The sequence below is a fragment of the Tiliqua scincoides genome, chromosome 8, assembly GCF_035046505.1.
Source record: "Tiliqua scincoides isolate rTilSci1 chromosome 8, rTilSci1.hap2, whole genome shotgun sequence".
Lineage (NCBI taxonomy): Eukaryota > Metazoa > Chordata > Lepidosauria > Squamata > Scincidae > Tiliqua > Tiliqua scincoides.
In genome coordinates, this window is record NC_089828.1 from 36235181 (window position 1) to 36255924 (window position 20744).

Sequence of the window (20744 nt, forward strand, 5' to 3'; positions counted from 1 at the left end):
TTGCATTGCCCTTATGTCAGTGCTGGAAAGTTGGTTAGGATTGCGGCCTGAGTTGGCCACAACAGCCTTGTGATGTATCCAGGAGGTAATATCGTAGATCAGAGATGGGTTGAGCTTGAGAATGATGCACAATAACCCTGCAGTGTAATTGTCATGTTTTTGTTTTTTTAGAACCCATATAAGAATAGCCCCACTGGATCAGGCCAAGGGCCCAGCTTCCTGTATCTCACAGCGGCCCAGCAAATGCCTGAGGGAGCTCACAAGACAACAGACACAACCTGTGGCCTGATGCCCTCCCCTGCATCTGGCAATCTGGCCTGCCTCTAAAACAAAGAGCTTGCACATACCTACTATGATTTGTAACCAGTAATGAACTTCTCCAGAAATTTGTCCAATCCCCTCTTAAAGGCATCCAGGCAAGATGCCATAACTACCTCTTGTGGCAAAGAGTTCCACAAACTAATTACACGCTAGGTAAAGAAATATTTTCTTCTGTCTGTCCTAACTCTCCCAACACTCAACTTTCATGGGTATCCCCTGGTTCTGGTGTTTTGTGAGAGAGAAAAGAGCATCTCTCTATCTACTCTGTCCATCCCCTGCATGCTTTTGTACATCTCAATCATGTCCCCCTTCAGGCGCCTCTTTTCTAGACTGAACAGGCCCAAACACTGTAGCCTTGCCTCTTGGGGAAGGTGCCCCATCCCAGTAATCATTTTGGTTGCTCTCTTCTGCACCTTTTCCATCTCTACTATATCCTTTTTTAGATGTGGCAACCAGAACTGGACACAATACTCCAGGTGTGGCCTTACCTTATCAAGCCTTTTTTCCCTTTGGGAGACTCAACCACAGCAACCGTTAAAACAAGATCAAAAGGAGGAATAAAACACTCAAATGAAGGAATGGCTTTGGTGAAGTACTGGTAGGGAGGGAAATGGTTGCAGGGGACTTCATATTCTGTGGGCTGTCACCAAAAGCCCTCCAAGTGTATCACTGGATACGTAAAGCCACCTCCCTTCCTGATTCGGATGGATGGCAAATCACAACTGGGCCATCTATTACATGGATGATGTGGCTATTTTCAAGCAGCTGGTTGTGGGGATCAGCATCCAGGATCAGGTTGCCCTTCAACCAGCATCTGCTGCCACCTCCTCCCTCCAGCCTGCTGTGGTTGAAATAGCTTCAATGCACTTCCCTACTCCCTTACCTTTGTAGAGGCCCTTTATACAAATAAGAAAGTGCACTGTCTCACTGTCACAGACAAGGGGGGACTTCCACCAAAATATAGACTGACCCAGGGAAGTGGTGCTAGTATTTCATGTGCTTGCCCCATTCCTGCTCCCTACTTTTCTTTGTTGGGTAAGCAGTGGAATGGGGAAAAGCCTTGGTAGAATGTACTGGCTGCCCCCAGTCCATTCTATGAGACCAGACAAGGGAGCCATATGACATAAAAAAAACCCTCCCAGAAGAACTGTAAACCTAAGGGGTAGTATCAGAATCCCTCACAGTGGCATCTTCAGAGCAAAAGATGTGATGATTCATTGAACCTCCTGGTAACCAGGATCTAGGCAGATCAAGTGTAAAAATAGAAGTTTTATTGTAAGTTTAAGCAACAGGAGAAGAAAGGTGAAATGAGAGCAGAGAGAACTTTGGAAGACAGTCTGAATGAAACAGAAAATCCGATGCGTACTAGTCAGACATTCTCTCTAGCTGTTGTTGCCTTGTCTGAATGAATCTCCAACTCTTTTCACTTGCTGTTCAATTAGTGGTGCTCCTCTCCAAGTCCAGAGAGTGGGTTCTCAGGCTGCTGAAAGGGAACTACCATGACTACCTGTGTGCTGGGAGGTTGCACATACTCATCATGGCTTGTAATCTGTGATGGATTTTTCCTCCAGAAATTTGTCTATCCCCTTTTAAAGGCATCTAGGCCAGGTACCATCACCACATCCTGTGGCAAGGAGTTCCACAGACTAATTACACGATGAGTAAAGAAATATTTTCTTGTGTCTGTCCTAACTATCCCAACACTCAATTTGAGTGGATATCCCCTGGTTCAGATATTGTGAGAGAGAAAAGAGCATCTATTTATCCACTCTATCCATCCCCTGCATCATTTTGTATGGCTCAATCATGTCCCCCCTCAGGTGCCTTTCTTTTAGAAGACTGAAGACCCCCCCCCCCAAACTCTGTCCTTTTCCATTTCCACTATATCCTTTTTGAGATGTGGCGACCAGAACTGGACGCAATACCAGGTGTGGCCTTACCATCGATTTGTACAATGGCATTATAATACAGTATTAGCTATTCTATTCTCAATACCTTTTCTAATGATATCACGCATGGAATTAACCTTCTTCACTGATGCCACACATTGGGTCAACTTTCATTGAGGGAAACACAGGGGATTCATTGCACCCCTACTTCCTGTTTTATTGAAAGGGACCATGTGAGGAGAGAGCAATCTGAGGAGGTAAGGGCTGGATCACAGGCTTCTGCATGGTTTTGGCAGGATGCAGGTTGGGGGCAGTGTCTGTGGGAGTTTCAGGTCAGGCAGTGGCTCACCCTGGGACATCCCTAGGGTAGATCAGATCCATATTGTGGATGTATAGTGCATGACAACCCTGCAATGTAATCTAGTGTTGTAATATCCATACTGCAGCAGGGAGCAACAATTGTAACAGGCATAATATGAATGTCAACTAGCTGCCTAAAACATTCAGACCACTTATATGGTAAACTTCCTTTGCCAGTGGCCCAAAGATATAAGCATATATGGTGGTGCCATTATACTGATATCTTTAGGCCACTGGCAGAGGAAATTTGGAACAATTTAAATAGTTTATCAACACTGCCCATTTGGCTATCAAATTCACAGATAGCACCATGAGAAAGAATTCACAAATTGCTTGATGTTCTCTTGGTCACTGATCAAAACAAAACTGTCACATATCCATTTAGCACACCTGTGTTTTCCTTCCCTAATGATGATTTAACAAGAGTTCTTGCCACCCTGGGCACACAAAAAGAACTCCACACTTTCTCTCCCTCTCTGTTCTCTCTTCCTTTTCCAATCAAAGGAGCGAGAGGCTGGCGCATCACCAGGTAAGCTGATGGCAGCATTTGGCATTGTGCATACTTGTAGGGATGTCTTAGGGTGGCTGTGCCCTAAAAAGTTTTTGCTCTTTAACAGCACATTCCTGTGCACAACTACTTAGAAGTAAGTCCCATTATAGTCAATGGGACTCCCAGGTAAGTGTGGATACTAGGGACAGGGGAACATGTAGAGCAGTGTTCCCATTCCTTTAGCACCCACTTTTTAGAGTGAGAATCTTTCCAGACCCTCCAGCAGTGATGTCATGACGGGAAGTGATATCATCATGCAGGAAAATTTTTAACAATCCTAGGCTGAAATCCTACCCACACTTACCCAGGACTAAGTCCACTTTACTATCATTGTTAAAAGCATCATCATAGTAGCCTGTTAAATGTACAGATCTGTGACATTTCCCTAAATGCAGTCACTTACCAGGGTAGCATCAAGTCTATTAAAAATAAAATATTGAAATGAATGGGGACCTACCTGAAATTGGCTTGCGAACCACCTAGTGGGTCCCAATCCACAGTTTGAGAAACACTGATGTAGAGGGAAAATATACTGGAAGCCACTTGAGCACATGGGATGGAACAGGATAGAATTATAAATATAGTTGCTTTATTTATTTAGCTAGACAAACCAATTTTGGAACTTTTAGTTCATAGGAAATACTCTCCCTATTGTGATTTATTAATAATGTTGTATGAACCAAAGTGATGCCATCTTGAGAAGAGACTCCATCCTGAATTAGGCAGCCATGTTAGGTTATTTGTAGGTATTGTAAGCTCAACTGATTGCGTAACTGCAGAACTGAATAGTACTGGTTGGAGGTGGATCGTTTGAGCAGGAAACGATTGTTACTTACCTCTGTGGTGGTGTGGGGTGATCTCTTTATATGGTAATTGTCTGAAAAGCAAGAACTATTCCTTTTTCCATATAAAAACCTGGTATAAAAATCTGGTATGCCATTACTGATCAAGGTGGTAAAACCAAATTTTAACATTCAAAATATTTACATTTCCTCTTCCCCACATGCTGAGACTCATCTAGGCATGCACGGGGAAGGCGTGAGATATCCACTCAAAGAGAGACCTGGGAGAGACTTCACCGCATGAACACACACACCAGGAAGAGCCCAAGGCAAGGCTAGAAGTGACAGTTTAATGGGGAAGCCTCTTCCTTAGGCAGGAATTTCCGCTGTTTCCAACCACTAAGTTTTGCAAATTTAGTTTGCAAAGGGGTCCCAGCAGGGGCAGGGAGGATGAGATCTTACATAATGTTAGTAAATGATCACAAATGATCACTCCAAGAACAACTGCTAATACTCAGGTTCTCACTGTATTCTTTCTCTCTCTCTCCTACCTCAAATTCTCACTAACCACATTCTTAAGCTCTGCCTTTCACAATGGTGGCAGATGGTTGTTCAAAAGGAGCTCCCCAGGTGGTGGTGCCCAGCTTTTCAAGATGGTGACACCAAGCTCTCCGCGATCCCCTGAACATCATCTTGCAACCCCCAGGTTGGGAACCAATGCCCTAAGGTGACCCCCCCCCCACCATGCTACAAATAGGGCAAGCCCTGCCTCTGAAAATTTGCTAAAATCCACCTAGCACAAACAGTCTGCATTGGACCATACCTGTGGATGTATCTCCAGATTCTAAATGCCAATTTGTTTGGATAGGTTTGAGAACGTGGTCTCCTTAGATAGCTGTAGGCATAGGTTCTGCTTTAAATGTGTGCATGAGTGGTCCAAAAGCAGCACAGAATGCCCTCTCTTACAAACTGCCATTCTGCTCAATCTGCCACATCATGAGATCTGAAGATAGCCTGGACGCCTTTAAAAGGGGATTGGACAAGTTTCTGGAGGAAAAATCCATTACGGGGTACAAGCCATGATGTGTATGTGCAACCTCCTGATTTTAGAAATGCATTATGTTAGAATGCCAGATGCAAGAGAGGGCACCAGGATGAGGTCTCTTGTTATCTGGTGTGCTCCCTGGGGCATTTGGTGGGCCGCTGTGAGATACAGGAAGCTGGACTAGATGGGCCTATGGCCTGATCCAGTGGGGCTGTTCTTATGTTCTTAAGATGACTTCCAAGCATACATTAGTCCACCTGCAACTCAACTTTTTGCTCATGCCGACAAGCGATCCTATTGCCAGACACCACTAATGAGGCAAACTCACTGAAGAATTCCCTCATCCAGGCCAACAATGTCTCTTTCCAACAAATTGTTGTATGTGATACAGCCAGATATGACTTGGAGGGCCAGGTGCTTGCTGGACATTGAAAACTGTTCCTATGTCCATTTAACCTAGAGGGGTACGACCAATATGCAATCCTTGCTCTGTCATATGAGGAATGGCGTTCCTCTGAATCCTCCATTATAACAATCTCTTCAGATGAGGCAGAATTAGAAAAAATGCTTCCTTGGCTGGGATTGGTCAGATGCTGATTAGGTCAGGCATTGGGTAGCCAATTGGGGCCCCAATCCTATACAATTTTCCAGGACCAGTGTAGCTGTGCCAGTGGTGTGTGAACTGCATCCTTTGGTGGGGAGGCAGTCACAGAGACGTCCTCAAGGTATGGGAGCAATAGTTCCCTTACCTTGGGGCTGCATTGTGGCTGAACCGGTGTTGGAAAGTTGGATAGGATTGGACCCTGGGTTATCTGGTGTGCTCCCTGGGGCATTTGGTGGGCCACTGTGAGATAGAGGAAGCTGGACTAGATGGGCATATGGCCTGATCCAGCGGGGCTGTCCTTATGTTATGAAACACCAGGCCCATCTTACATCAGCTCAAAAAAGGTTCATGAGGCGGTCCCACTTGTTGTTTTGGACACTTCACAAAGTTCAGATGAAGAGCCCCGTAGAAGTAAAATCTTAGTTGAACTGCAGAGGCAATGGTGAGGTTGAATTAGTTGTTGGACCGGTGGAGACTATTGAAGAGCAGTGACAAATTCTCTGATGACTGTCTTATTATTGGCTCTGTGACAGAACCAGGAGAGGGAACACCTGAACTCATATACGTACCTCCAGACAACTGGTGGAAATGGAAATGTGAAGAAAGTACATTTCATCCCATGTCATTTTAATGGGCAGGCATATGAGGAAGCATGGGTTGTGGTGTTTGGGTGGCTCTCATGCTGGCAGTGCTTTTCGAAGGATTCTGGTGGGGAAGCTCTACCTCACCTGCCTCACTTGCCTCCCCACCCACTGCAAGTTGTGGGTGCTTAGGCTCTGAAGTGGGGGGAGGGGACAATGCTAGGGGCGTGCGGTGGGTGGGGAGGCAGGTGAGGCAGAGCCTCCCCACCGGAGGCTTTCGCGCATGGGTTCTGGGTGCCTCCCACAGCAGCGGCGCTTTTCGAAGGACTCCGGTGGGGAGGCTCTGCCTCACCTGCCTCCCCACCCACCGCAGGCTCCTGCCACTTGCACGCTCCCCTGCAGGACGTCCCCCCCTCCAGCTACGCCACTGCACTTGGGGAGCCCACACAGAGGTGTCCTGAGCCAGTCATGCAGCCAGCCACTGCTGAGCCCAACCCGCGTGCAGGCGGAGGCACGCGCGCCTCTGCCTCAGCCCCTCCCGCCTAGTGCTGACTGAGATTCGGAGGCTCTAGGACCCCGAGGGGCAGCACGTCGCCGCTGCTCCCGGGCCCCTCGCAGACGCCTCTCTAGCTGTAGGCGCTCTGTGGCCGGGTCCTCGCGCCGCGCATGCGCACTTCTTCCCTACCGGTCTCTCAGCCGAGGGCTCCTCAGCTGCGGAGGGAGAAGCGGCGGCTGGTCGGGGCTGGCTGGGCCGAGGCGCGGCGCGGGGAGGCCGGGCTGGGCCGGAGCCTCCCTCCCTCCCTCCGTGTCTCGCCCGCGGTCCCTCCCGCCATGGACCTGGAGGCGCCGGACGAGGCGGGCAGCGCCGGCGGGGCCGAGGCCGGGGCGGGCGCCGTTGAAGCCATGACCCCCGAGGCGGGATGGGGGGCGCCCGACCCCGCAGGAGGAGGCGAAGGTGGGAGGCTCGACGCGGGAATGATGGGGGGAGGAGGAAGCCTGGGCTTATGTATATGTTGTATACATACATACATACGTGTGTGTGTATGTATGTACATGTGTGTGTGTACATATACATATATGTGTGTGGGTAGCTACAGGCATACATATATATATGTGTATATATATTGATATATGTGTGTGTGTAGATACAGACACGCATGTGTGTGTGTGTGTAGATACAGACATGTATACATGCACACATCTGCATACCTACGTACATATATATGTGTGTATATATGCATACGTATATGAGCATATATACATACGTATGTACATACATACATACAAACATATATGTTCGAGTATATATACATACATATATGTGCGTAGCTACAGATATATATATGTATGTGGGCTGTGTTTATATTCATACATGCATATATATGCTGTGTGTATTTAATTATACTTATATATGTGCATGTAGAGATATAGACATGCATTTCTGTGTATAGATACAGACATACATACATGCACACGTGTGTGTAGGCATACATATATGTGTGAGTATATATCCATACATATGTGTGTGTGTGTAGATTCATGTGTATGTGATACAGACAGATGTACATATGTGTGTGTAGTCGCGCGTGTGTGTGCGCGCACGCACACACGTAAGACAGCAAGAGTCTTTTGGCTCCTTCAAGGCTCATAAATGTTTGGTAGCATAAGGACCCCTATGTGCATGTCACTTTTCAAAGGCTGAGATGATCTGGTCCCTGCCCTGAGAGGCTTAGAATGGGATTATTTCTCATACTTTGGCTTAGTCATAGTAGAGGATGGGAACCAGGGTGTTGTGCCAAAGGCTTTCTGGAGAAGATTGGTTTGTAGGAGGAACTGAAAGAAAATAAGAGAGCTGTCATGGCAGAGGGTATGTATTACTCATTATCTTTTGGTAGAATGATGACAATAGCTAAGAGGAGGAATTGAGGAGGGGGGACACCTCTACTCATAGTAGTACAATCATTGTGTATGGGATGAGGTCAACCAGGGGAATCTTCTGTTGACATTGATAATGTTGGTTTATTAGAGGATAATTCATAGTACTGTGTGTGTTGCAGGTATCAATGGGGGAATCATGACATAATTGTAATTATTATTAGAATTGGGTGGTTATTTAATGTTTAATATTTAATTTAATGTTTAATGTTAATAGCCCACCATGCTATTTATAACAATATATGTGATGTCTTAGTATGCATAATATATATTGGGGGGAATGGTGAAATAATGGCTAAATCAGGGAGCCTTGGGATATCTGTTAATAATAATGGAATTACATTGGTTTGTGTTGGGGGAGAGAGTATGATGGAGAACAGGAAAGTGAATTTGCTGTGGGGGGCAGACCTGAAATCTTAGGGGGTGGTGGTGATGATAATAAGTTCTAAAATATTCTGGGGGAGGGAGATTTGGTATGGAATGTGGGACAAAAAGATTCAGGTGGGGGAGATGTGTTCAGAATGTCAGGGCTATTAGACAGTAACCGGGGAACTTAAGGAGAGACCAGGATGGGAGGAGGAAAATGCTGGTGTGGAGAGATAGCAGAGAATTGTAAGAGGGAAGCCCTGGGTGAAGGGGGGAATTGGGGGTGATGATGGGAGGGAGGAATAGGATGGGGGAGAGTAGAGAGCAGGCAGAAGCACTAGGATGCCAAGAGGAGAAGAATGGCAGTTTGGAGCCTGCAGAAGTATTATTGTGAGGGAGCAGGTAAAGTAGTGGGAATGGGGCTTTAGAGGAGGAAGGGTTGACATGATGTGTTGCTGAGGGAGAAATTTTGGGATTCCTGGGGTTGGAATAAAGGAGAAGGCAGATGTTGGTATTGCAGAGGGAGAAGGGCTTGTGTGTGTGAGAGAGAGAGGGGGGGGGTCTTGGGGAGTTTGTCAAAGTAGAGGCGGGGAAAGCAATGTCATCAGGGTGGGTGTGGAAGGAGAGAAAATTGCTCACCCGCAGGCACCATTGTTTGGGAAAGAGGTGAAGAGAATACATGATCTTTGTGGAAGGGGGACAGTTATGGACAATGCATAGTCTCATACATAGGGACTCTGGCCTCCTATATGAATTATGTTTTCTCTCTTCCCCTCTGGGGGGGAGGAATCCTCTTTTCTCCTTTCTTCCTGGTTCTAAACAAGATCATGCTTTCTCTTCCATTCTCTTGTGAATTACTTTTAAGGCCAAACAACTGGGTTCAGTTTCTTCCCTCCACCCCATGAAATGTTCCCATCTCTCCAAAACACCAAAATTGCCTGGAGCTTAGAAAGGCACTGCTCTTATTTTAACATTTCCATGCTCCTGGAAATGTTAAAATTAGACCTGTCACACATTTGCAGAAAAATTTTCAGCTGACATGCCTTTTAACCAATGACTAGATTCATCTTTTTAAATGTAAGTAACCTTACATTTTGCCAAAGCCTCCGTGGAGGGAGATGCCTTTTTAAGCTACCAAAAGAACCATAAGAGTACTGAAATTTAGTACATACTGTATATTTTTAAAAAGCAACCCTCTCATTGTTGCAAGGAGAAACTATTCATTTGTTAAAGTGCCTGCAGTTTCTTTCTGTCCATGAATTTAAACAAAATGACGTAAACCCTTTTCACAATTCCGATAAACATTATACCAAAGGAAGAAGGGATGGGGAAAGAAAGGAATCTTCTCTTTCTCTATTACAGTAATGCATCAGAATCAAAATAGTCTCAGATAATGCAAGCACTCAACCCCGCCAATTAAAAGTGGCTGTTGCTGGTTAAAATTGGAGCCCCCCTCATAACATGAGTCATTTGTAACACCCTCTAACCAGCGTGTGATAGTGAGGTTAGTTGAAATGAGGTGGCTTCTGCTCCCCTTCCTTTTCAGTACATATGTGTGGGTGAAGTTGGGATTCAAATCATGTTAGCAATTTTAGGAGTACCAAGTATTGGTATTTATTCTAGGATAACAAAGGGCTGATTCACACATGCATCAGTAGAGATGCACCATGGACTTGCAACTGATGGTGGCATCCCAGAAGAGAGCATTGTGTTTGAGGTGATATGAGAGTGCTGCCTCTGGTGTTAAGATCTGTGATAGCCCATTTGCATATAATGGTCTCTCTTTGCTGCTGCTGCATTGTTAAACATGTGCATCACATGTGGGAAATTTTTTCTCTCTATTCCATAACATTGGAACCTTGGGCCATTCAATGAACTTGATTGGCAAGAGATTCAAAACAGATGAAGGGAAGTCCTTTACATAGAACAGAATTAATTTGTGGATTTCACTGCCACATGAAGTGATAATGGCTGCTGGCTTCGAAAGCTTTTAAAGAAGTTAAATACATCAATGTTTGTCAACTAAGGAAGTTAGTAGAATCTTCGTGTACAGAAATAGCATATTTTTGATCAAACAGAGCTCTTATGTTCTTATGGTTGGTTCGTTGGTTAATCCTGGCTGTGTTTTAAGGTAAATTTGCCCAAAACACCAGTGGTGGTTCCTCTATGGTGTTAAGTTAGCTTGGATTTCTGCTGGGGCCATCAAAGCTTGTTGTGCTCCACGTATTTGTCTCATAAATATTTAACATTACCATGAGCAGAGCTTAAAGAGTTAGCATAAGTGGCCATCATTCTCAGTGTGATTTTTCAGTTGAGGCAAGAGAAAATGTTGAGACTGTGTGTGTGTGTCTGTGTGTGTCTGTGTGTTCTGCCTGAGTGGTCCAAGATGGCTTGCTGTGACCTACCAGCATCTTGAAGGGCAAGGACCTTGATGAAATGCTGGGATCCTGGTACAGGGTCCGTTGTGTCCATGGCAGCATGTGATATGTATCAGTCGAAGGAATCTTAAAAAATACAGACAAGCCATGGATGAGATGAGAGCTGTGCAATTACGACTTCGTTTCTGTCTCTTGCAGCAAAAGCAACCAAGAGTCTTAAAGCACTTTAAAACCTATGTTTATTGTAGCAGAAGCTTCCTTGGGCTGCAGTCTGCTTCATTGAATGTAAAGCATCATATTCAAGCAGACGTAGTCATTGTGAGTGGATGGGAAGCAACTGGGCTTCTCGGAATGCTTCTAATTCCTTCAGTGCAATGTTTAAATTCTGTCTTTTGTCCTTGATTCTCCAAATACATTTCAGTAGCCCTGCCTGACTTCTAATGTTTATTGCTTTACCACAAATCTTCTCAAACTGTCTAGCCAGACTGATCCTTTGGGTAGTAAGGCATGATACTGCTTTCTGTTTCATTACCCCCCACTTACTTGCCTGCATCAGGAATTGGTGACACTGTGGAGTACTGTGCTCACCTATCCTTAGTGCAGATGCTTTTGAAAAAGTTTTCTAAGCTAATGATCAGGGCTCTGTGGTGCTGAAATTATGCAAGAGCACAGAAAATGCAGCATCAAATAAAAATTTTAAGCTGCTGTATACTAAATCAAACAGTGGGTCCATCTAGCACAGTATTGCCTGTGCTGACAAGACTCTCCAGGGTCACCATATATACAGGTTGAGTCTTATTATTTGTGAGTCACGTGGATGGCAAAAAACACACTAAAGCAAATCCATTTAAAAAACAAAGTTCCCTTGCTCTGGTGATTTTAAAACAGACTTTGTGATGTAAGATAAGAGTCGTTAAGAAGACAGTCCATCAATCAGTCATCCTCTGAGCGCTTAGAAAGGCGCTTTACTCAGCCCCTCCCTTCACCAATGCAAAGTGATCACCTTTCTTTCACATGCTCAGGAGGAAGGGAGGGGTCTCCTGGAGATAGAAGGAAAGATGGATTGTCAGCCAGCTTCCCTCTCTCTCTCTCTCTCTCATTAAGGAGGCTGTTGTTAAAGGACTGTTCAGTTTTTTAAACTGATTTTAAAGTGATACATTTTTCCCCTTCACCAGGGATCAGCACATTCCTTCTCATTTGCAGTGGCCATTCATGTTGAGTCAAATCTGCACACAACAAGGCTGGATCTGTACTTGTGTATAAGTCAAAAATTATGCCTTCAGATTGAACCTGAAAGCCATGAGTCGACTTATACATGGGTCAATGCAGTGGGTGAGGTTTCTGGGAGCGGCTACTTGGTGAGGTGGGGGTGAGACTGGGCTGAGAAGCAGGACACAGGGGGAGGAGCAATTTTACTTAGCAGTAATTGTTCTGAGGCAACAGCAGAAAACAAACAAAAAAAGTAGCCATTTTAGCTTCTTCTCCAATCAGGAAAAGAAATGAAGGCGCTTATGCGAATTGTCATCTGTATGAGGGCTGCTACTACGGAAGCGCAGTGCTATACTCCTCATGAAGCCTACAACTCCCATAAGCACTTTCATCTCCCTCCCTATTTGGAGAAGAAGCTAAAATGGCTCCTTTTTTTCTTTTTGGTGCTGCTTCAAAAATTCCTGCTAAGTTGTTTTCAAAGAATTTCGCACACCCCTCAGTTCCCCCTGACTTATCTGAGGGTTATAAAAACGTCCATGATTTTTGGCCGTTGACTAATCTGTGAGTCTGTTTTATACCCCTGTATCTATGGTACATGTAGGGACTTTTCCAACCCCATCTAGAGATTTAACTTGGGACCTTCTGCATGCGATCTGTGTACTCTTGTCACTGAACTATATCCTCCCTGTCCAAATGTGGTAGTAAGCTCAGAATCCAATTTTCTCTCAGCTTTTTTTTTTTTAACCAGCAAGTTTCTAGCCCTTGTGATTATGAAAACATGCTTGGGCAATGCCTGCTGGAATCATAGGTGTTAAAGTGGTAGCTGAATAATATTTTCACAAGTCAAAGGGCTGAGCTTGTGTGCCCCTCATTTGGGTGCCTATTGTCCATTCCAACGACTAACAAAACTTGCTTATGGCAGTGAATTCTATCTCATGGAGAGTTTCATCAGTCTCCTTACAAATAATCCTTCTGAAGCATCAACCATACGTCATTCTTCCTTTTCCCTGGAAGTCATTCAAGCACTGCTAGGCAAAGAGATGGCTGCAGAACTGTCTTTGAGATCTGCTGGCTGTTTTATTTGCAGTGTAGCTGAAGGGCACTAAGTAGCTTAGGAAGACATGTGGAGAGGCTGCTCCTTGCCCTGAGTAGATTATGCTTCAAAGGGAGAAAGGCTTGGTTGAGGTGGGAGGACAGCTAAAGAAGTCAAATAGCAGCTTATTAAAAGATGGACAAGGCAAGAGATCTGGTTTCAATCTGTTCTTGATCGTTGTCGCCACATTTGTAAGAGAACCATTGCACTGCAATGAGTCCTTTCATCAGCCCAGTTTGGACATCACACCATATCATAGTGAGACAGTGTTTGATGTGATGTTTGAATGACCAAACTGCAGTTTGCCAGACCAAAATTGGAAATCATGTTTTGAAGAGGGTTGGCAAACCTTGCCTTACACGATCTGTGCTTTTGCTGTGATGTCTGAATTAATCAGAATCAGTGAATAGGCAAACAATGGTTTGCTCTGACCTTGGTGATGCCTGAGTTGATATGCCATAATTATGCCCTTTGCTTCGCCTTGGGAAGCCACTGCACCTAGAGTTTGGAATACCAGCAGATAAGGAGCTCTAAACTGTGGGTTGCCAATACATTTGGAAGCTGAAGCAATGGTTGGTGCAAACCTTTGGTGTGGCATGATGTCTGAATTGAGCCACTGCACTTTCTTCTGGTGGACAAAATGAAGGAAGGGCATATATGCTACATTTGGAGCAAGTTGGCAAGGTAAATGAATACAGGGCTGTTGATATTGATTGCCTTGTTGTGTTTTGATATGGTGCCCTTGATGTACAAATAATGTAAGCCAGAGTCCTGTAAAGTTGCAGCAACATGGCAAGTAATTGCATGTGGTAAGCACAGCCACCAAGAGCCTCAAGTCTACATTTTTGCAGGGAGAAGAACATAAGAACATAAGAACAGCCCCACTGGATCAGGCCATAGGCCCATCTAGTCCAGCTTCCTGTATCTCACAGCGGCCCACCAAATACCCCAGGGAGCACACCAGATAACAAGAGACCTCATCCTGGTGCTCTCCCCTACATCTGGCATTCTGACTTAACCCATTCCTAAAATCAGGAGGTTGCGCATACACATCATGGCTTGTACCCCGTAATGGATTTTTCCTCCAGAAACTTGTCCAATCCCCTTTTAAAGGCGTCTAGGCTAGATGCCAGCACCACATCCTGTGGCAAGGAGTTCCACAGACCGACCACGCGCTGAGTAAAGAAATATTTTCTTTTGTCTGTCCTAACCCGCCCAACACTCAATTTTAGTGGATGTCCCCTGGTTCTGGTATTATGTGAGAGTGTAAAGAGCATCTCCCTATCCACTCTGTCCATCCCCTGCATAATTTTGTATGTCTCAATCATGTCCCCCCTCAAGCGTCTCTTTTCTAGGCTGAAGAGGCCCAAACGCCGTAGCCTTTCCTCATAAGGAAGGTGCCCCAGCCCCGTAATCATCTTAGTCGCTCTCTTTTGCACCTTTTCCATTTCCACTATGTCTTTTTTGAGATGCGGTGACCAGAACTGGACACAATACTCCAGGTGTGGCCTTACCATAGATTTGTACAATGGCATTATAATACTAACCGTTTTGTTCTCAATACCTTTCCTAATGATCCCAAGCATAGAATTGGCCTTCTTCACTGCCACCGCACATTGGGTCGACACTTTCATCGACCTGTCCACCACCACCCCAAGATCTCTCTCCTGATCTGTCACAGACAGCTCAGAGATTTTTTCCCCGCATTGGAGGTGTGGGCATAGGAAGAACTGGTGTAGCATGGAGGCTAAAAGACTGAGCTGTGTATTAGGATTTCTCTGTCTTGAATTTTGCCTCTATTATTAACTCACTAGGTGGCCTTGGGCAAGCCATTTAGCCTCACCTCCCCAGCTGCAATATGGAGATAATTATACTTGACAGTGGTGTTGTAAGAACTAAATCAAAACAATAGATATAAAGCACTTTGAATGTAAGCAGCCCTTCACATGTATGAAGTATTATATAGATTTAAACTGCAAAGCCTTAATGGAAAAGGTGGGTTTGAAGGAGGAGAGGGAGCAAAATTGCATACCGCAGATGTTTTGTGATAGAGCAGCAAGCATAAAGGAAAACATGATGATATCCATGGCCAGGGTTATGTAGAGGGAATGTATTTTTTACCATCTCAGTCCAAGCCTGTTCTAATCCTTTTTAGTGATAGCGTAAGCAACTGGGGACTATTAGTTCTGCCAGAGTGCGTAATGTAGAGCATGACGGTATGATCCAGAGCTGGCCTTAACTTGCAGCAACAGAAAGCAGCTATTTTGGACAGAGGGTGGTGTTCCCAGGGAGAGTGTTGTCTTCCTGTCTCTGATTTCCACCAATGCAGTGGTTCTCAAACTGTGGGTCAGGACCCACTGGTGGGTTGTGACCTGATTTTTGGTGGGTTGCCAAAGGGTGATGGAAAGATTGTCTCAAGTCCTGAGGCTTGAGATGCTGTAGCTGCTAATTGCCCTGCAAAGAACTCAGCTTCTGCAGTTTGCAAGCATGTGTAAATATAGGGAGATAAATGATTCAGGGTCTTTTTTCTGATTATTTATGAAATATTACTTTATAGATCTTCATTTTTAAAAGTCTGGTAAACCTAGGTGGGTCTCAGCAGAGTGTCATTTAAAAAAGTGGGTCCCGGTGTTAAAAAGTTCAGGAACCACTGCACTAACTTATTCATGAAAATCTCCTCAACGAATTGCAGCACTGGTCAGGGTTGTGTGAATTGCTCATGTGATGTTAGGTTAGAGTACCAAGCTTTAGCTAGAGAAATTGGATCCGAGTGCCCCACCTCCTTAGTCCTGAAGCTCACTGAATGATCCTTAGGCCAATCTTGTGTGCTCTTAGTCCAAACTATGGTCTGGGGGCCAAATCTGGCCTACCACAAGATTTCATCTGGCTTGTAGCAACCTTTTTTATGTCAAAGCATTTGCAAAAATGTTTGACATTTTTACTGATTAGATATCATTTCTCAGTTGAAGCATGACATTGTTTCTTTGTAATTGTCACTTTTCTCTTTAGTTCTGAATCATATCATGCTGTTTACCAAGAAAAGATCCAAGTAAAACTTATTCATTCATTAAAATTTAATTCATTTGTTTATAAAACTGATTTTTTTTTTCCTGTGAAAATGTGTAAAATATACAATGTGGCTCTCATACTTTAAAGTTTAGAGACCCCTGGTCTAAATTACTTCATATGGTTGTCGTGAAGTTAAAAGAGGTGTGCTGGGGGTATGCTTATCTGAACTCCTTGGCTAGGGTATAAATAATTGTGTCTCCACTTCAGGTATGAAAGCATATTAACCTGGTACCACTGAGATCTTGTGAAAATTCTTGGGGAGGCAGAGCCTGTTCTCAGGTAACCATCAACTTATCAAAGTAGAATAGGTGAACAAGGGATTCTCTGCAGATGTATGGATCCATACAAATCCACGGAGGTCCTTCAGAACTGGATGCTTATTCTGAGGAACCAGAAATACATATTCTTCCTCTCCCTTTGCCCCCTCTTGAATCGTTCTATTATATTTTCAATTGATTTATCAAGCTACTAGCCTTTTGCATTCCTGTTCTTGCAAACTTGATCTGTACTTCTTCCTCCCTCCAGCAAAAACGTGTATTATCAGTTTGGGATGAGATGAAGGGAAGAGCTGCATGGTGGAGGAGAGAAACTAGAAGAATCATAGCAGTATAGTGGTTAGAGTGTTAGCCTTGGACTGCAGAGGCCTGGGTTTGAATTCTTGCTCAGACTGCAAAGCTCCCGGATGATGTTGGACAGGTCTCTTTCTCTCAGTGTAATCTTCCTTTCTGGGTAGTTGTGAGATTCAAGGATGGGGTACCCTACCCATGTATGCCACTCTGAACTCCATGGCAAAGGGTGGGATATTATTGCAAATAATAGCAGCAAAAGGGTAAGCACACTGAGTGTTGACAAACCATACTTGCATGAGATTAATCTGTTTTCATTTTTGAATACGCATGGCTTCTTGTCAATCCGCATGTGAGCTACAAGGAGAGTAACAGAGGCCCACCAAGGAGATGGCCTAGTAGTCAGACAGCAGGAGCACAGATGGAGAAATGCTCAGCAGTGTAATGCTTCCTCTGTTTTGGTCTGGTGAAGCTGGAGGTTGGGTAGCTCTTCAGGCATACTGATAATTAAGCAAACATAAGAGGCCGGGACCATCCTTGACTCTAAGGTTGTGGCCAAAGATATAGCAGTCTGTTTCAAATCAGTATACACCTTTCCCTCTGTGTTCACCGGACTCCTACTGCCTTTTTAGATTTCCTAGGACCCTGGTTTTTCTGTCGGCTTCACCCCTCTGCCTGCCCTCTCTCACCCTATAAAATCTTTGTGGCTCAGTCAGTGGCAGACAGACAACTTTCTGCCTGAGCTACCTTTCCTGATATCAGAGCAGCGCAGCCAGTTCTGGCCAGAGGTTTTCCCCTCATTGACCACCACAAAATCTGCAAGGATGTTACAATGTAGAACAAGACTATATAGAAGGTTGCCTGGGATTGCATGATTTGCAGTAGATTTGCGTTTTTTGTTCCTGTGGTGTAACAATAGAAAGCAAAATGGCAAGTAAAACAAATCTGCAATAGCTGAACATGTACCGCTAGCTTCTTTCTCAGTGATCCTCCCCTATAAAATATTAGTATTCATTAGTTGCCTTTGACCAGATATCTGAGCTCGGCTGGTCAGTTTTGGAATTTTTGTTAGAGTCCCTGAACTGTAGTAACTCAGATGTAGGTTTGTACTTGTGTATATGAAGGTCATCTAAGGATATAGTTCACGGGGCACCAAGGGTAATTGGCTCTGCCCCTAACCTCCATTTTGAATCTAGGTCTGTTCTTAAGCCTGTATTTTGCAACTGGCTTATCTACCAGTTGTGATTATGACATAGGAAAAGCATGTAAGCAGGCAATTCTCCCATGTAGAGTCCTGAAGCGACACAATTCTGTGTGGAGACTCTGATATTAGCCTTCTGGTGGCACAGTTTTGTTTGCCAATTGGGAAAGGCCCCCCCATGCCTGAAATGCAAAATAAGCATTTTACAGGCTTTAGAAACTGCTGGCTTCAAAAAGAATCAACTCAAGAGTGTCTAGCTAGGCCATGTCCTTTTAAAAACCCTTTGCAAGCTAAACTGTTGTGTGTCACCCATCCTATGCATGTACTACAGGTAATGGCTATATATACTTTATTTTCCCACATTCTCATAATTAGTTGTTGTGGCAGGAGGAAGAAAAAGGAAGAGAAGAGTTTTACTCTTCCTACTCAAAAGGCCTAGTATTAACATAGTTCTGATGATGCGTTTGCCTCCCCATCATCTTTCACACACACACCCCGTTTCAGTGACTTAGAGTGCTCCAGGGAAATCTCTGTATCACGCAACAATGGCAAGAGCAGGCTTAGCTCTTAGAAGATTTAGCCAAGCGGCTTTAGCAGCAAAGCTAGTTGACAAATACTCCACCCACCCACTTTAGAAAATTTCCGGTACCTATTTGTTGTGGTTTGGACAGTGTTCCATTTCTGATCATTCTGGGTTGTTGGACTTGAAGTTTTATCTGAGGCTGGGGAGCTGTCCAGCAGGGCAAGAAATCCATGGCAAGGTTGTGGAAGCAGCAAGGAAAGGTTTCCAATCAGAGTGTCCAATCTAGACTATAAGTTGGATAGTCTAAAGAGGTTTTGTACCAGCAACATCCAAATAGCAAATAAAAGGATTTTTAGCTAGCTGTATGGCCCCATTCTTTCCTGGATCATAAGCCTGGCCCTGATTCAGATAGTATCTTATTAGTCCTTCTTCCCAGCAAATCTAAAGAGTTATAAGTCTTCATTCTCTCTGATATGCATTTGCAGCTTCTGGTCTGGGCTTTGGCTCAGACTCGTTGCCATCTCTGTTGAAGACCAAGAGCTAGGTATGTGCATGTATTCAGTTGGGATGCATTGGGTCCCCTTATTCTCTACTATCTTTGTGGGGTGTCTTCCAGAATGCCTGTGTCAGGATGTAAGGCAGGGCACACCAATTCCCCTTCTGGCTCCTCTTGTGGCAAACACCCCAGAAACATCCCTAAGGAAATGGAATTCACTTTGTAAAGAATGCCTAAGAGAATGAAGCTTTGTGCTTTTCCTCTTTTCAGGGAAACTTTGCAGGATTAGGATCACCACCCCACCCAATCACACACACTTTGGAATAGGAGAGTGTGACAGTCCATTTCTTTGCATAGCATGGCTCCCTTGAAGTGAAGATGCAGTAGAGTTTTCCATATCTCTATTTCCTTTCCATACCACCATAAAGGGAAAGGGATTGTTGTTGTTCCAATCTCACTTCTTTGCAGTGGATGCAATTTGGGGGTGCTTCCATCACCCCATTCCTTGCTGGCGGCAAGACAGAGTGATTATGGCAATCAGCAGAGAAATTTGACCTTGAGAAGGAGGACCTGGGTCTGAGAACTGGCTGTGATACCTGACAACTACTAGGCTATCTTAGTTCCTTCAGAACTCTTTTCAGATCCATAGGAGCTACTGAAAACTATAGCTATCCAGGGAGGAAAAGACAATGGAGATATGTACATGCGTGTGTTGGAATTGGCTGGTCTCATCTTTCCCTCACTTCTGCTCAGAGAAGTAGCTATATGTTCCTTCCTCACAAACTACCTGCAGCCAGATCCTATGCATTTATGCTAAGAATGCTTGCAAAATCTGCCTATGCTGAATTCTGATTCCAATTGTGAGCATCCACTATAGTGGATATGCACAACGTCAAATACTAGAATGTTTTTTAACTCTAGAAAGGCCTGTGTTCTAATTCAACAAGGCTGCTCTTATGTTCTTAACTAGGGAAAACTCTGTTATTGAAGTCTTCATTGTGCATTTAGAAGCTAGTCCTGTATTTTGTGTGAACTGAAGTTAGGTTTATTTTGTCCTGACAAATTCAGCTTGTGCTGGATGCTGTTCTGTTGTCCGTGCCATGTATTTCTCGGTAAATGATTTTCTGTTCATCTTTATCAACATTTCCCATGTTTTTATTTTTATTCCCCCTTGTCCTATCCCCGTTGTTCATGGCATTACCCATTGGCCCAGACAGACTGCCATTTTGGAACAAACTGTTCTGACACTTAATCTTAGTGTCCTGCTCATGCTCTTCATGCCCTTAATTGTCTAGACTAAGTCGTAAGAGTGCTCCTCAGCTCTTATTAATGAATATTATAAGTTATTTTTAACCCAGGAAAGTTATTTTTCCTGGGTGTCTGATCTGCACACAAACTGAAGAATGGTTCAGTTAGTGTGCAGATCAGACACCCAGGAAAAATAACTTCCATCTCCTGAGATTTTTCGCTATCTCTTAGGTCGGGCTTGAATGTTAAGCTCCCAATAGATCCTGTGCCATGGATTAGGGCCATGGATTTTTAACTGGTAGGAAAATCAGTAACTGCTTTAGTGGGGCAGTTGTTGGAGACCAGGTTTAATTGGTGAGGTTGTAACTTGGTATCTCAAAATTGGTAACTTGTGAGCCAAAGGCCAACTCTTTAAATTTCTGGGAGAAATATGAATGAAAAGAGAAGCTTTCTTTTCCTTCTTATTTTGTGAAGTTTAAATATAAATATTTTTATCCCACTTTCTATTTTATTTATTTTTTTAAGATC

The 20744-nt window shown here is 44.2% G+C and overlaps 1 protein-coding gene across 6 annotated transcripts in view; it reads left to right on the forward strand.

Annotated features, from left to right (window-relative positions):
- Nucleotides 1-6880: 6880 nt before the first annotated feature.
- PIP5K1C (phosphatidylinositol-4-phosphate 5-kinase type 1 gamma) overlaps nt 6881-20744 on the forward strand; it is a 53555-nt gene continuing 39691 nt past the window's right edge. For all 6 annotated transcript variants that reach the window (XR_010794792.1, XR_010794791.1, XR_010794793.1 and 3 more), the window contains exon 1: nt 6881-7087. Coding sequence is in view for 3 of the 6 variants with exons in the window: in XM_066635030.1 (XP_066491127.1) it covers nt 6964-7087 (124 nt within the window). In the remaining 3 variants the exon portion in view is untranslated. The remainder of the gene's footprint in view (nt 7088-20744) is intronic.